The sequence below is a fragment of the Micromys minutus genome, assembly GCF_963924665.1.
Source record: "Micromys minutus genome assembly, chromosome: 25".
In the NCBI taxonomy this organism is placed as follows: Eukaryota; Metazoa; Chordata; class Mammalia; order Rodentia; family Muridae; genus Micromys; species Micromys minutus.
This window is the reverse complement of record NC_137960.1, coordinates 3371851-3386683: the sequence shown is the minus strand read 5'-3', so window position 1 is coordinate 3386683 and position 14833 is coordinate 3371851. Positions and strand designations below refer to the sequence as shown.

At 55.1% G+C, this 14833-nt stretch overlaps 1 protein-coding gene across 1 annotated transcript in view; it reads right to left on the bottom strand.

The window, feature by feature from the left end:
• ITPR3 (inositol 1,4,5-trisphosphate receptor type 3) overlaps positions 1-14813 on the bottom strand; it is a 60551-nt gene extending 45738 nt beyond the window's left edge. Inside the window, exons 1-2 of the mRNA XM_080937983.1 lie at positions 14718-14813; positions 145-215 (exon numbers count right to left, since the gene is read on the bottom strand). Of these exons, the coding sequence (XP_080794109.1) occupies positions 145-215; positions 14718-14806 (160 nt within the window). The 5' untranslated portion in view covers positions 14807-14813. The remainder of the gene's footprint in view (positions 1-144; positions 216-14717) is intronic.
• Positions 14814-14833: the final 20 nt, after the last annotated feature.

Genomic DNA, 14833 nt, shown 5'->3' with positions numbered 1-14833 from the left:
AAAAGCAGTAATGCTATCACCCCAAGTCAATGCAGTAGGGGCCCAGGTGGACACAGACCAAAGGGTCTCAGGCAGACTGGGGTCAACAGAACCCAGTCTAGGACCCTTCGCCTGGGAGGGCTGCTCAGCTGGAGTGGGTCTTACCTCGGAACTTCTTGGGGGGGTTGTCCAGGTCCCCAGCAGCAGGCTCCACCACACAGCGGTCGTCCACCAGCCTAGGAGGCAGAGCAGCCAGGTTAGAGGGAGGGAAGAGACTCAGGTGCCTTGGAGCAGGGAACAGCAAAATGGGACGAGAGACGACAGGCAGACAGATGGACAGATGGGCAGTATAATATACCTCATTCTTCCCAGACTCAGCCGGGACCCAAGCTAGGGTCTGAAATTCCTTCTTCTAGTCATGGATGGGGACTGAAGCCTGCATCCCTGGAGGGCATCTGTCCACCTGCCCATCCTCATCTTCCCTGTCCATTCAAGTACTCACCTGCCCATCCACCCACCTAGTCATCAATCAATCAATCATTTATACCTGCACCTATCCACCCCTGCATCCACCCCTACATCCACCCCTGCATCCATCCCTGCACCCACCCCTGCATCCATCCCTGCACCCACCCCTGCATCCATCCCTGCATCCATCCCTGCATCCACCCCTGCATCCACCCCTGCATCCACCCCTGCACCCACCCCTGCACCCACCCCTGCACCCATCCCTGCATCCATCCCTGCATCCACCCCTGCATCCACCCCTGCACCCACCCCTGCATCCATCCCTGCACCCATCCCTGCACCCACCCCTGCATCCATCCCTGCACCCACCCCTGCACCCATCCCTGCATCCATCCCTGCATCCACCCCTGCACCCACCCCTGCACCCACCCCTGCACCCATCCCTGCATCCATCCCTGCATCCACCCCTGCATCCACCCCTGCATCCATCCCTGCATCCATCCCTGCATCCATCCCTGCATCCACCCCTGCATCCATCCCTGCATCCACCCCTGCACCCATCCCTGCATCCATCCCTGCACCCACCCCTGCATCCACCCCTGGATCCATCCCTGCATCCACATATCCATTCATCCATGCACCCACCCATCTCCCCATTTACCCATGTAACTACTTATCCACCCATCCATCCACCCACATGCCTTGGTCCATCTACCTATTCATCTCTCCCATCCGTGTCTCAAGGTCTGCATCCCAGCCTTCAGGATAGATGATCAGGAACCACTGTCAAGACCAGCTTTAAGCCCAGCCCTGTGTAGCAACTGCAGAATTCCCGCCAACCTCCCAGCCGAGACCTGGCCATTGGCAGCTGCACATAAACCCTATATGACTTGCCTGAAGTCACAGGCAAGTATCAAAGCCCATGCCACTTCTGCACTCCTTGTGTTGGCTAGCAAGGCCCTGAGATGTAACCTCTGCAAATTCTCGGTGACCTCGGCATCCCTGCAAAGCCTCCAGTTGATCCCAGCATCCCTAGGCCCTCTCATCTCTCCAGATGTGGTCACTGTACCCCATGATGACTTCACAACACTGTTCAGCTACAAGCCACAAACCATCATGGGGGGGGGGTTGAAACTTGGGTCATTTGAGCTGTTTGTAGCAGGTGAATCACATTACAGGGTCCCTGAATTCACAGCTGTCAATCAGAGAAGCCGGAGGCGGGTGACCGGCACTGAGAGTGGGAGGCAGGACCCTGGGTCATCGTGGTCTGGCACTAATTCCGCACAGATGGTACTGGAGTTCGGTTGGGATGTAGGCTACAGAGGTCCTGGGCTCCATCCCCACTGATGGCCTGAGGAACTGGAAGGCTGCCTGAGGTCTGCACACACTATTTAGTTTTCTAAAACCACTTTGCTGTCGTTTCCACTTTGTGAGCAGGGAGCCGGAGCCTGGAAAGTTAACATCACAGGACTGGACTTTGAAGGCCGGCTAACAGGTGCTTCAGAGACCTCGACAGTGACAGGCGGAGAAGGGCCCACAGCCTCCTGAGCTCTCTCTCTCCCCATCTGTATTCCTGTCACAAGTCATCCTGGCCACACGAACAGCCCCAGAGAGCTACTAATGTTCCCGGTCACTTCTACACTCCTGCCCCAAGGATGCTCTCTTCAAAAGTCAAATGCATTGGAAGGAATGTCAGCCCAGCTGGGCTTCTGTTCTTCCCTAAGTGGTCCTCACAAGGTCCCCAACCCAGCCCAGGACAACCCCACTATTACACTTTGGCTAAAAGTGCAGACTAATCCTCAGCCCTTCATCAGCTTCAGCTTTATAGCAGGGTCTAGGCTAGCCCATGGTCTGGAGGTGTAGCTCAGTCAGCAGAGTACCTGCCCTGCGTGCCTGGGGTTCAACCCAGTACTGAATCAAACTGGGCACAGTCATGTACGCCTGCAAACCAGCACACGCATGGAAGTAGGGGGATCGGAATCAGGTCATCCTCTGCTACACTGTGAATTTTGGGTCAGCCTGGGCTACTCGAAACCCTGCCTCAGACAATGACAGAAGCAGAATCGAGCCTTCTCTCATCACTTCTGGCACCATCCCAGATCAAGCCTGTCCGGTCTCAACTGAATGCCAGCAACTGCCTTGTCATGCTGTCCCCAACCCCCAGCTAGCTGTTCCCTACAGAAACCAAGGGGAAACAAGGTTTGGAGCACACGTGCTTAGCATACAGAGGTCCTGGGCCCCATCGTCAGCATCATAAACTGGTCCACCCAAAAAAAAAATTGGTCCCCCCCAAAAAGTAAAGCAGTCTAGGCATGGTGACTCATGCTTACAATCCCAGCTCCCGGGAGGCAGAAGCAGGTAGATCTCTGAGTTCAAGACCAGCCTGGTCTACAGAGTGAGTTCCAGGTTAGCCAGGCTACAGAGAGAGACCCTGTCAACTCAGAATCCCCCAGAACCATCAAGTATACGGGGAAAAGGTAACAGATGGCTTAGTGGACCAAGGTGTCTGCCGCCACACCTGACCGCCTGAGTTACACCTGACCTCCTGAGTTACACCTGACCTGAGTTACACCTGACCTCCTGAGTTACACCTGACCTCCTGAGTTACACCTGACCACCTGAGTTACACTTGACCACCTGAGTTACACCTGACCACCTGAGTTACACCTGACCACCTGAGTTACACCTGACCACCTGAGTTACACCTGACCTCCTGAGTTACACCTGACCTCCTGAGTTACACCTGACCACCTGAGTTACACCTGACCACCTGAGTTACACCTGACCTCCTGAGTTACACCTGACCACCTGAGTTGGATCCACAGGACAAACATGGAAGGAGAATGTGCCCACCTCCACAGGAACACGTGTGTTTCTGACTTCCTCCAGGCCCACTCTTGCTTCAGCCCCACGGCCTCCTGCGGGCTCCTCGAAGCTCCTGGGGACCTTCATCCTGCCTCTTCCTCTCCTAGGACCCAGTCACCCTCACTTCCTGCAAGTCTCAGCTCTAAGGACCCATGCCCACGGAAGACCCATTCCTTTTAAAACATTAGCCAGGTTTGATGGCACACACCTCTAACTCCACTTCTAGAGGTGGGAGGATCAGGAGCTCAAGGCTATCCCTCTCATACATAGTAAGTTGAAGGTCAGCCTGAGCTACATAACACAAGGATACTCCGAAAATAAACAACATAACCTGCGCACTGCTTTGTGGCAGGCTGCCCTCACCTTCCTTTGTTCTGGTTCCGACCTGGCTCTCGCCCTCAATCAATGCATAATTCCGTAAGGATGGGGGTGTGTACTTTGCCCTCCGAATCCCTGTGCCCAGACCTGCAGAGCAGGCCACACAGAACGAGACCTGAGTAGGTGAAATAATTCATTCTGCCAAGCTGTGGGGAGAACGTGAGGCAGAAAGACAAGGTCCTTGACTCGGGGAGTGAAAGTCTCACTGAGAAGACAAGTCACACAACACTGAGAAGGATGACCACAGAAAGATCCCCGAGTTGGCCCCACCAGTGGCGGTGGGTTTTGTCCGGATTCAGGACGGAAAAGGCCAGCAGAGCCCATCAGACCAGGTGTGCAAGAGCTCAGGCCGCTGAGGTCTTGAATAATGCATAGACTTTCCTGGAAGACATCCGGGAATCAGACCAGCTGCAGACTCGAAGCAAAGCCAGCAAAGAGGGGACACAGACATGGGGCTGGGGGATGGGAGGGACACTGACCAGGGCCTACAAAAACCCCTGCCAAGGGTGCTAGAGCCTTCAGGAAATGTGGAAGTCACAGAAGGGGTGGGGGGCGGGGTAAAGAGGCACTCCCCAATGCCTACACTTGGCCAGTATACAAGGCCTTGTGGGAAGGAAAAGAAGGGAAGATTGGAGTTCCCTTCCCTCGATAAAACCCAGAACCCACCCTACCCAGCATCCCCTGAGACCCTTTCTAGGTTACTCCTACAGGCCATGAAAACAAGCACACACGTGTTTGTCCGGCCCCACTCGGATCCAGCCTAGTCTATTCAGGGATATGTCTGTGCCTGTCCTCAGAGGTTGGCTTCTGACACCGATGCTCACAGAACCTACGGTCTTCAAAGCAGGGAGGCTACATGAAGCCGCTCAGAGAGGAACCAGAGCCACTGACATGCAAAGAACTGCAGCCTGGCACTACCGGGCACAGGGCCAATGGCAGCCATGGAGGAGCTGCCCCACGGGCGGGGACACAGAAAGGGGTAAAGGGGACCTTTGGGGCTGCTCCTGGGCAAGAAGCCCAGCACCCCACTGGGTTCCATCCAATAACCCCTTAGAGGCTGTCCCAGGGATGAGACCTGCTGTCTGTTTTTTTTTTTTTTTTTAAGATCTCTTTTATGTATTAGAGAGATGGCTCAGTGGCTGCTCTTCCAGAGGACCCGGGTTTGATTCCCAGCTCCCACATGGTGGCTCACAACCATCTGTACCTCCAATCCCAAAATATCCAATGCCTTCTTCTGGCCTCCAGAGGCACCAGACATGCAAGCACTACACAGACATACGTGGGCAGACATCCATATACATGAAGGTAAGTATTAAAAAATAATAAAAACGCCGGGCAGAGGTGGTGTGCGTCTTTAATCCCAGCACTCAGGAGGCAGAGGCAGGTGGGTCTCTGTGGCTTTGCGGCCAGCCTGGTCTACAGAGTGAGTTCCAGGACAGCCAGGGCTACAGACTGAAACCTGTCTCGAGAAAGAGAGAAAGAGTAATAATAAACTCGTGTATGCATAAGCGTATGTCCCCTGTGCAGGTGCCCATGGGGGGCATTAAGCCCTGGGGGGGGGGGGCTGTGAGACTCCCGGTACTCCTCTCCTCTGTCCTCTGCAAAAGGAACACTCACTCTTAACCACTGCTGATCGGCTCTCCACTCTAGCCACACCCCTTTTACTTAAATAGTGTTGACAGGATGGGGGTGGGGGGTTATCCCCCAGCCCCCCAATGTCTGTCAAGCCTCGCTTCCACTGTTCCGACATCATGACTGAAGCAGCCCGGGCCAGACCTGATGAGGTAGGAGGGGGGAGGGGGATGACAGTAACAGATAATGGGAAAGCCCTTCCTTATCAGATGGGCAGCAGGGAAACTGGGGACCAGAGCAGACCTGAAGACACCAGACAGGTAAGTTATGGTGACAGCCTAGAAAAGTGTCCACAGATTGGCCAGCTAGGCCTTGGCTCCACAGGACCCCACCCAGCGACAAAGTGAAACTCCCCACATCCAACCACCCACCATATCACCAAGAGAGGTGTGCGCAGCCTCACCCCAGCCTGCCTCAGCTGCCAAAGCTACGACACCGGGCCTGGGCCTGGTGCCCAGGGTGGGTGGAAACCCACACAGGCACCCCTAGTCCTCCCCACCCGGTGGTACTGTGTCTCTGGGTGTAGCATTCCTAGCCTCTCTTAGGTGGACAGCCACGGGAACACACCTAGCATCAGAACCCAAGCCAGCTAACTCCACGGCTTTCCCCTCAGCACCCACCCTGCAGCCTGGTCTTCTAGTCAGTTTCCCTCATTTGCTCTGAAGAGCCTCACCCAAAGGCAGGAGCCACCTGGGCCACACAGCCAGTCAGACACATGGTGGCCCTTACAGTCAGACTCAACAAAGCTCAGAGATCCATAAAGTAGTGACATACCCTCAGGGAGCTCACACCCACCCTGCTAAAATGCTCAAGGTACAGGATCCTCATGTCCACGTCTGCCCACCAGGCCCCAGCCACACAGAAGGCCTGAAGACAGGCCCTGTGGCTAGCCTGCCATCCACAGGGACGCACAGGCCCGCACCACACAGCTCGGGATGGAGGGTCAAAGGAGCCCCGCTTGCTCTAGAAAGCCATGAAGTCTCCCCCTGAAATGTCCAAGGAGTCTACAGCCCAAGACCTTGGTCTAGGAGAGGAAGGCTGCAACCCAGGACCTGAGTGGCCCATTGGCTCATGGTGGACTTTGAGACCCAGGTAGAGCGATGGGAAAGGCTTCGGGTAGGCTGGAGCTGCCTGGAGATTAGATAAGGAGAAGGAAAAGCTCTAGATAAAAAGCAGGGCAGTGAGTTCTGGGGAACCTGACTCAAAGCCTATGCCAACCACCCCAGCCACCAATAGCATGGGACAGAGGGAAACCCCCCCCCCAGGGGCCCCTCTCCAACCACAGTGGACCAGGGAAGAGAGCTATAACCTGTCCTGCACACAAGAGTACACACAGTGGCAGTTCCCAGCTCTCCTGGCCTCAGCCAGTGACCCTGGGGAAGCCCACCTCCAACAGAAGGCACTCTAAGACTAGAGGAGGAGTTAGAGGGGTCCAGGAGGTCTGGGGAACCAGACAGCCAGGATTGCACCTGCTGTTAGAATCTGAATGTTGGAAAAGCAACCCAGGTTCACTGGCCAGGATCTCAGGCTACCCCGTGCCGTCCCCCTCTACCGGAAAGCATCCCTTTCTTTACCTATGCCTATCTGCACCAAGGAGCCATCCGCGGGGCCAGGCAACCTACGGGACATACAGAACACAGTAGCAGTATAGCTCATGGCTTCAGGGAGCTCAGGGACAAGAGGGAACATGGCCTCAGTGAAGGAAGCGAAATGACTGAACTTGGCCCAGCAGCCTGGGTTCCAGCTCTGAGAGCTCCGCACAAAGGCCTGGGTTTCTGGTGCAGGATCAGCTTTGTGCACAGAAAGACACATCGATAAGGGCCAAGGAGAAGAGAGACAGGGGCAGACGGTGGAAGAAGAAATGAGGGATCACAGGGCAGGAGAGGTCCTGGGTTGCAGCCTTTCTCTCCTAGACCAAGGTCTTCCCAGGGAGACTTCATGGCTTTCTAGGGCAAGCTGGGCCTCCCATGGGCTCCTCCTGCTAGGATCCTGTCCCTCCATCCCGAGCTGTGCGGTGCGGGCCTGTGCGTCCCAGTGGATGGCAGGCTAGCCACAGGGCCTGTCTTTAGGGCTTCTGTGTAAGCTGCTCACAACTCAGGCCCTGGCCCTCCAGACCTGCGGTCCCTCACTCAGACACAATGCTCCGCTCGCCCATTTGCACAGAAACCTCAGCAAGGCAGAACTTCAGGCCCAGCACCCCACCTCCAAACTGCCTCGGAATTCTCAAGGAAACCCAGTGACATGGACCGCGCCCCCAAGCAGATGCTGGGACTGGACATCAAGTGGGAGAGCAGGAGTGGGGGACAGACCCTGGTTTGAGTGTAAGGTTTCAGGGGCCAAATGTTGGAACCATCAAGATCAAGGCAGAATGAGGCCACAAGACTATAGACTGGAAACATAGGACGCCGTTAGAACCAGCACTGCGGGAGCAGGTAAGCTTCTTTCTTTCTTTCCAGAAATGGTCTCACCATATCGTACTGGCTGGCCTTGAACTCACAGAGATCCACCTGCTTCTGCCTCCTGAGTGCTAGGATTAAACACGTACACAGATGGATTTGGGTGTTTTTGTTTGAGGGTGTCTTCTAACACAGACTAGCCGAAAACAACCTACACAGCTGAGGCTGACCTAGGACTTGATCTTCCTGCCTCTGTCTCACAAGTGCTGGGTCTGCAGGTGTGGACCACCACAGCCTATTTGACAGAGAGCTGGGGGTGGACGCAGGGCTTCATGCATGCCAGCTAAGGACCCCCAACTGAGCCCCAGTCCCACCTACAGGCCTCTCTTCCTGAAATCCTCAGGTGCTGGTCATGATTGACAGGTCCGTCACTATCACCATCCCAAGACATACTTGATTCTCCTTTTCCCGACCCGTGTCACCGAGAGTCTCCTATTGGACACCTGGAGACCGGGTGTGCAGAGGCTGGAGGAAGGGCCGATGGCCAGCTGGCCCACAGAGAGGCCGGGACCAGATTTGCTAATCAAATAAACACCTGCTGCAGCTGGGGCTGAGATTTGTGTTTGCTGTCCCCTCAGCTCTGCCCACCTGCCTGCTGTCCCTCCATACAGATCGGATCCGGTGGCAGGTCCCCTCCTGTCACCCCAAGGACAAGCCTCAGTAGTGACAGTACTGCTCAGTCAACACCCTCCACCCCTGGGGGGAGCAACAGCCAACCTCACTTCTGCACCCCACCCACAACTCCTCTCCTGCGGGCCCTGCAGCTTCCTAGGGTTTGTATCTGGTTCATACCCCAGGTTATTCACTGTTGGGAAGCTTGGGTGCCAACACTGAGCAGCCTGCCCACTGCGGGGGTTGGGGGGCTCTGAGCTCACACACCCACCCGGAGATGAAGCAGAAAAAAAATCTTCTCCCTCTCAGGCCTCCGCCCCTCCCTTCCCCCACCTCGGCCCCTGCTCCCAGGGAGGGGCCCCAGCTGTACACTGGATGGAGTCTAGAGGGCAGGGCTTGAGGTGGACCTCCACGCGGAGATCCCAGCTGTGTGTACAAGATTATCGAAACCCAGAAACCTGCCCCCAAGCTGAGAGCAGAAAGCTGGTGTGTCCCCACCCTACAATCCAGCTTCTCTCCCCACCCCCACCCCAAGCCGCCACCCATCAGGCCAAGCTAGGGAGGGGACACCGGGTCAAGAATGTAGGGCAAAGCAGCGTGGGCAGCTGACTAACGCAGGACTCTTCAAGGCCAGACTGCTGGATTCAGCCTGAGACCCTAGAGTCTTGAGGCAGAGGCTGAGGCTGCTTCTGTCCTGTGCAGACCCCTATGCGCCCCCGCTGTCTGTCCGAATCACCCCACGGAGACATCACACTCATGTGTATGGGACCTCTACCACACCCAACCAAGAGGGTGGAGGCTTTCACTCCCACCAGCCACGCAACACTCATAAACATGTGACTTGAACTGGGTCAGACCCTCTGCGACACAGCCCTGCCTCCACCAGCAGACAAAAGAGCCTGGCACGAACCTAGAAGCCAGATGATAGGCAAAACCGTAGGCCTTCCCTTGGCTCTCCATCCGGACCACTAAACAGGTGTTTGGACATGTGTGCTCCACGATGCTTGGGGCAAAATCTGAAGTTTGCCAGGCAGCCCGCATAGCGGGCAGGTACCAGGAAAGCTTTTATGAGTCACAGAACCTGCCACCATGTGATCCTGTGCCACCACAACAGGGTGTCAGCTCGGGAGAAGGCAGACACAGGGGCTCGGCTTGGTTTGTTGGCAAAGGCTTCTGTGGGTGCTCACAAGGCTGGTGGCCCAGAAAGGCCATTTGTTAGACACAGCAGCACCATCACAGACATGCTTAAAATACATATTTAAGGAAAAAAAATACAAGTTTCCAAAACCTAAGCCTGCAAGCACAGGGCTAGCTGAGGCTAGCCCACTGCCTAGGGCTAAGGAATACAAGCGTAGCACCTCCTTTCCCGGGAAGTCGAAATTAAGCCAGGGCAGGTCTCAAATACACCTGGGGAATGCAGGTAGCTGGGGAGGGACCATCCCCCCTCCAGGAATTACAAGTTCTCCCTTAAGGCTCAAAGGGACCCAGTGAGTTTCCATGCTGTGCAGGTACAACACACTAGAACTCAGTCCGGAAACAATACCTGGCACACAGTAGGTACTTCATGACTCAGGCAGATCAAGCAGACAGGCTTCATCACCGCCTGCTTAGGAACCCAAGCCCCAAGTACACACTATGGAAACTGAGCAAGACAGCGCATACCTGTGATCCCAACCTGGGGATGGCCACGGCAAGAAGAGCCAGTTTTGAAGTCAGCCAGGCTGAGAAAGCAAGGCTGTCTCAAAAGACCAGAAAGCCTAGTCTAGGGGGTTCTCACCTGTGCTATGAAAGGCTTTAAAAAAAAATACATACATGAGTAAGAAATACAGTAACTTCATGGAAAAACTATTCAGCGCTGTCCACAGCCAAGTGTCTAGGACAGGAAGACACATACTACGGTGCAGGGAGCTGGACCAGGGGCACTGTGATCGTTCGGCGAACACGCAAGCGCTCTGCCTCCAAGTTTCATCCCAGCCCTCTCTTCGACTTTGAGTCGGTTGCCCCGAACTCCCTCCGCCGCCCAGACAGACAGTGGGTGACTTTGCAAGCTTCCTGTCTCAGTCTCTTGGGTAGCCGGGATGACAGGCCTGGGCCACACACCCACCTGGGAACTACATTTTGTTTGTCTGCCTGTTTTATCAAGTCCTTAGCTAATAAAAAATTTTTTAGGATATCCTACATCCAAGACATTCCCAGTCATAGCGTGAGCACCTCAGAGAAGGTACAAGATGGGGCTGAAGAGAGGGCTCAGCAGTTAAAACTATGTACAGCTCTTTATAAAGGAGCCCAGTTCAGTTCACAACACTCGAGTTAGAGCACTCAAAGTCACTCCTAACTCCAGCGCCAGGGAATCTAGCGCCCCCTTCTGACCTTCAATGGCACCTGCACCTACATGCGCCCACACTAATAATTAAACCTTTTCTTTTCCCCTAGACATGGTCTCACTAAGTAGTCCTGGATGTCACTGGACCTTGCTCTGTAGAACAGGCTGGCCTTGAACTCAGAGATCCGCCTGCCTCTGCGTCCAGAGTACTGAGATTAAAGGTGTGCGCCACTATACCCAGCGTTAAGTCTTTCTTAAAAGGAGTGTGTGTGAATACACAGGATTCGGTAGGAAATATTCAGCTAGTGATGGAGTAGGAGCCAGGGGGTAAGGCCCTAAGGATCCTGACCCAGGGATCCTCGTCTGGGAGCCCTGGGCTTCCCACACTTCCCCCATATTAGGTCTTCATCTCCAGCGCCACCCTCCCAAGATATGCTACGTAAGGACAGAGAATGCTACAGGGGACCCCTGTGTGCTGACTATCCTCATGATAGGGTGACCAGGTCCAGGTGTGCACATCCCCCTCGAAAGGGATCCCAGATTTACTAATGGCAGCAAAGTCTTCCTGAGGGATACTTCTTCAACATTTAGTTCACCCACACCCCCAACTCATTCCCTGGAGGCCCACAGCTACTCTGGGAACACTGAAAAGGTCTCCAGGGGACCAGATGGGACCTGACAGGTCCACCCTGAGTTCCTGTAAGGGAGAGCTGGCCATGAGCCACAGCAACCCTCCTCTCCCTCCCTCCCTGATCTGCAGCTCCAGCTCTGGCCTCTTATGCCTCCACTGGGTGAGGGGCGAGGCCAGCTGCGGCCACGCTTCCCTGCCAAGAACAGGTGTGGGCCTGCTCCATCCACTCCCCAGACCCCTCCCAGCCTCCCAACCCAGTTAATATACAATCTTCACTCTTCACGGGACCTCTAATTACTGGGGAGGCTTTGACTGGCTGTCTCCTTAAGTGCTCAGGCCCCCAAGCCCCAAGAGGCTGCACCTCCCAACTCAACCAGAGCCACCTCCCACCTCCCCAGCTGGGCCAGCTTTCCGCCCACTAAGGCTGCCCGACTTCAACAAATTCTCTAACTGAATGCCAGATGCTGGACTCTGAGATGGGCCAGGATGCTGCACACTAGGCCCAGGGTTCACAACCCTGGGCACCGACGGCCCCAGGAAAGGCTGAGGGAACAGAATTAAGGGTGGGAGTAGACAGACGAGTAAGCGGGGCAAAGTGCCTCGCCGGAGCCAGGCTTCTGGCCCTGGGAACTGTAATTCTAACGCGGCATCGAAGTCTGAGGGTACAGCTCAGAGGCAGTGCACAGGAACCTGCCTGACAAATGGGCCTACATGTGTGATTAGCATGCCTCAAGCCGGGGTCCCACTCTCAGCTCTGCAGAAAAGGAAATAGAGCATGGACATTTTGGTTCAGTCAGACTGAACGTGCAGTCTCTGCCTGTGAGAGAGTCTGTGTGTCTACCATTTAACCCTTTGGTTTGTCTGCCTTGTTTCTGTTTTGTTTTTTGAAGACAAGCACACCTTTGTAGCCCAGGCTAGCCTTTAACTCCTTATATAGCAGAGGCTGTCCATGGTCTACGGGCTACCCCACCTCCCCTGCCCCCCCCCCCCGCGCCCCAAGTACTGGGATTACAGACCCCTACTCCACAGGATCTACAGAGTTCCTAAGTAACATGGCAACTCAGGGCCAGTGAAAGTAAGGTCAATCCCTCCTCATCAGCTCTAAGCTCCCAGAAAGCAGGAAGCCCGCAAGTCCCCAGTACAGCGTAACCTCCAATACAGGATGGGCGCAGCCAGCTCACCAACTCTGCATGTGTGCAGCCTTAGCCGGGCCTACAGGGAGCCCACAGAGCCCAGCAAGGAAAACAAAAACCAAAACAGGATTAATTCTGCTCTGGAAGGTGGGGTCTCAGCTCTTTCAAAAGAGGCCACTTGGGGCCAGGTCTCAGGGGGTGGGGCAGATTTACTCAGGGAGTCACAGGGGAGCAAAGGTAAAGAGACCAGGGGGAGGTTCCAGGAAGCAACACCTGAACTTCTGGTGTATGAGACTAGGTGACTGGGGCCAGGCTGGAAAAGCACCTGCCAATTTTCGGGGTGGGGGGCATATAGAAAGGGGTACCCTGGGTCAAGGACTCTCAGATGACCCTGAGGTCTGCTGACTAAAAGTAGCAACTGGGGGTTGGGGGCCAGGAAAAACTAAGAAGAAAAACGTCCTGAGGAGCAGAAGGAACAGAGGAGAAGCTGGAAACATGGCTCAGTGCTTTAAAGCACGCATCGCTTTCTTTTGCAGCGGACCTGGCTTCTTCCCCAACACCCACAAGGTGGCTCACACCCCTTTGTAACTGCAGTCTCAGGAGATTCAGTGCACAGAGCACCCAAGTGTTTTACACACACACACACACACACACACAGTGCAAGCAAAACACTCACATACGTGAAATAATTTTTTAAAGAGAGAGAGAGAGAGTCAGCAGAGGGATTCCCAGTCTAGAGAAGCTGCCTGAGGACAAGGAAGACACCTTAGATCCTTTCCTTGGCTCTGTTAATCCTCGAGGTACTTAAACACAAACAACGTCTACCCCAGCCCTAAGCCAGACACATCAACAAAAGGTGACTATTTTTCCAAGAATCTGCAGAGTTGGGAGAATTGGTGCTCCCACCTTTGGCTTTGCCCCTCCCCCACACACACCCTGTCCCACAGCGTCCTGTGAAATACTGACGGCACAGCTTGCCTGCAGTTCCCCCATAAGGGCTGTGAGCCAGGCCAGCAAAGATGCTGGCCCAGATATGGCCCCACCCCTCTTCTCTGGGTAACTTCAGAAGGGAAATCTGATGGGGAGGTGCCTGTGTGTAGGAATCTACATCTGACCCAGGAGATGTGTAGGAGAGACTAGAGGATGTCCAGAGGAGAGAGAAGCTCAGTAACTCCGGTCTCAGCCTCCTCTAGCAGAGAGGCCCTCAAGGTTTCTTCTCCCTTCAGCACACTGAATCCCAACCACCCTGAGGAGAGCCAGGGAGCCAGGAGCCTCCCACCTGCAGGGCTAACTTTGAAATGAGAATTCCTGACACACTTCCAAAGCCCCCTGGAGAGAAGTCGCCCTCTGGGCGGCTAGGTGGTGCTGAAAAGTGAGAACATTAGCCCTGACACCCCACCCACCTGAAAATAGGGCAAAAAAGACCAGATCCAGGCCTACACACTCCCTCCATCCCTGCAGCAGCAAGGGGCCCAGAAGCTCTCCAAAAAGATACGGGATTCTAACCTCTCCCAGCTACAGGTCTGGCACCAGCATTGGATGGAATCAATTCCCAGCGGATCCAGCCCGGACCCTGGGGGGTGACAGCCAGAATTAATTAATGTTTGTAAAGTGCTCTAGAGAACCTGGGACCAGGGACCCAGGGGCGCCAGAGTAGCTACACAGGAAATTGACAGGGAGGGGGGCCGTGAAAGGGGGGCCAGCTGGCCAAGACTTGGGCTGCCTGGACTGGGCGGGTAGAAAAAATATTCGGAAGAGGGGACGGGGCACAAAGAGAGTGAGAAGATGCTACCCCTCCAGATAAATACAAAACCGATTCAAGATGGGGCTGTAGAGGTGAGTGCCGGGCTCCAGGCTGAGCCTACCCTAGCACCCCACCCCCAATCCCAGACACGCACACCCAAGCCCTCTCCAACTCAGGCTCCAGCCACCTGCACCACCCGAGGACCACTTTGCAGAGGGAGGTTCAAGCCCCTCAGTCATGAGTTAAGAAAAGGCATGTGCCAAAAGTGGCGGGCTTCATGGGCCCTGACGCCTCCTGGAACTCCCCAGGGCACCCGACTACTACCTGAGCAAACAGCGCACTTCCTTTCTCTAAGAGAGGGGGGCCAGCGTCCTCTCGGTTCTGGAGACTGGGCTGTCCAAGCCCTCTATCAAAGGGGCAGGGGGAGTGTACATTGAGGGACAAGCAGCTGGCACCGTACCCCTGATGCCCCCCTCTTTGCCCTAGGCTCACTCACCCCAAAGTGCTAATGAAGCCATTGACGGAGCCCTCGGCGTACAGGGACACAATGTCCCCGATGTGAAGAAAGCTGGACATTTCATTCATGACTTTGGCCCTCCGGGGCTCGAGGAG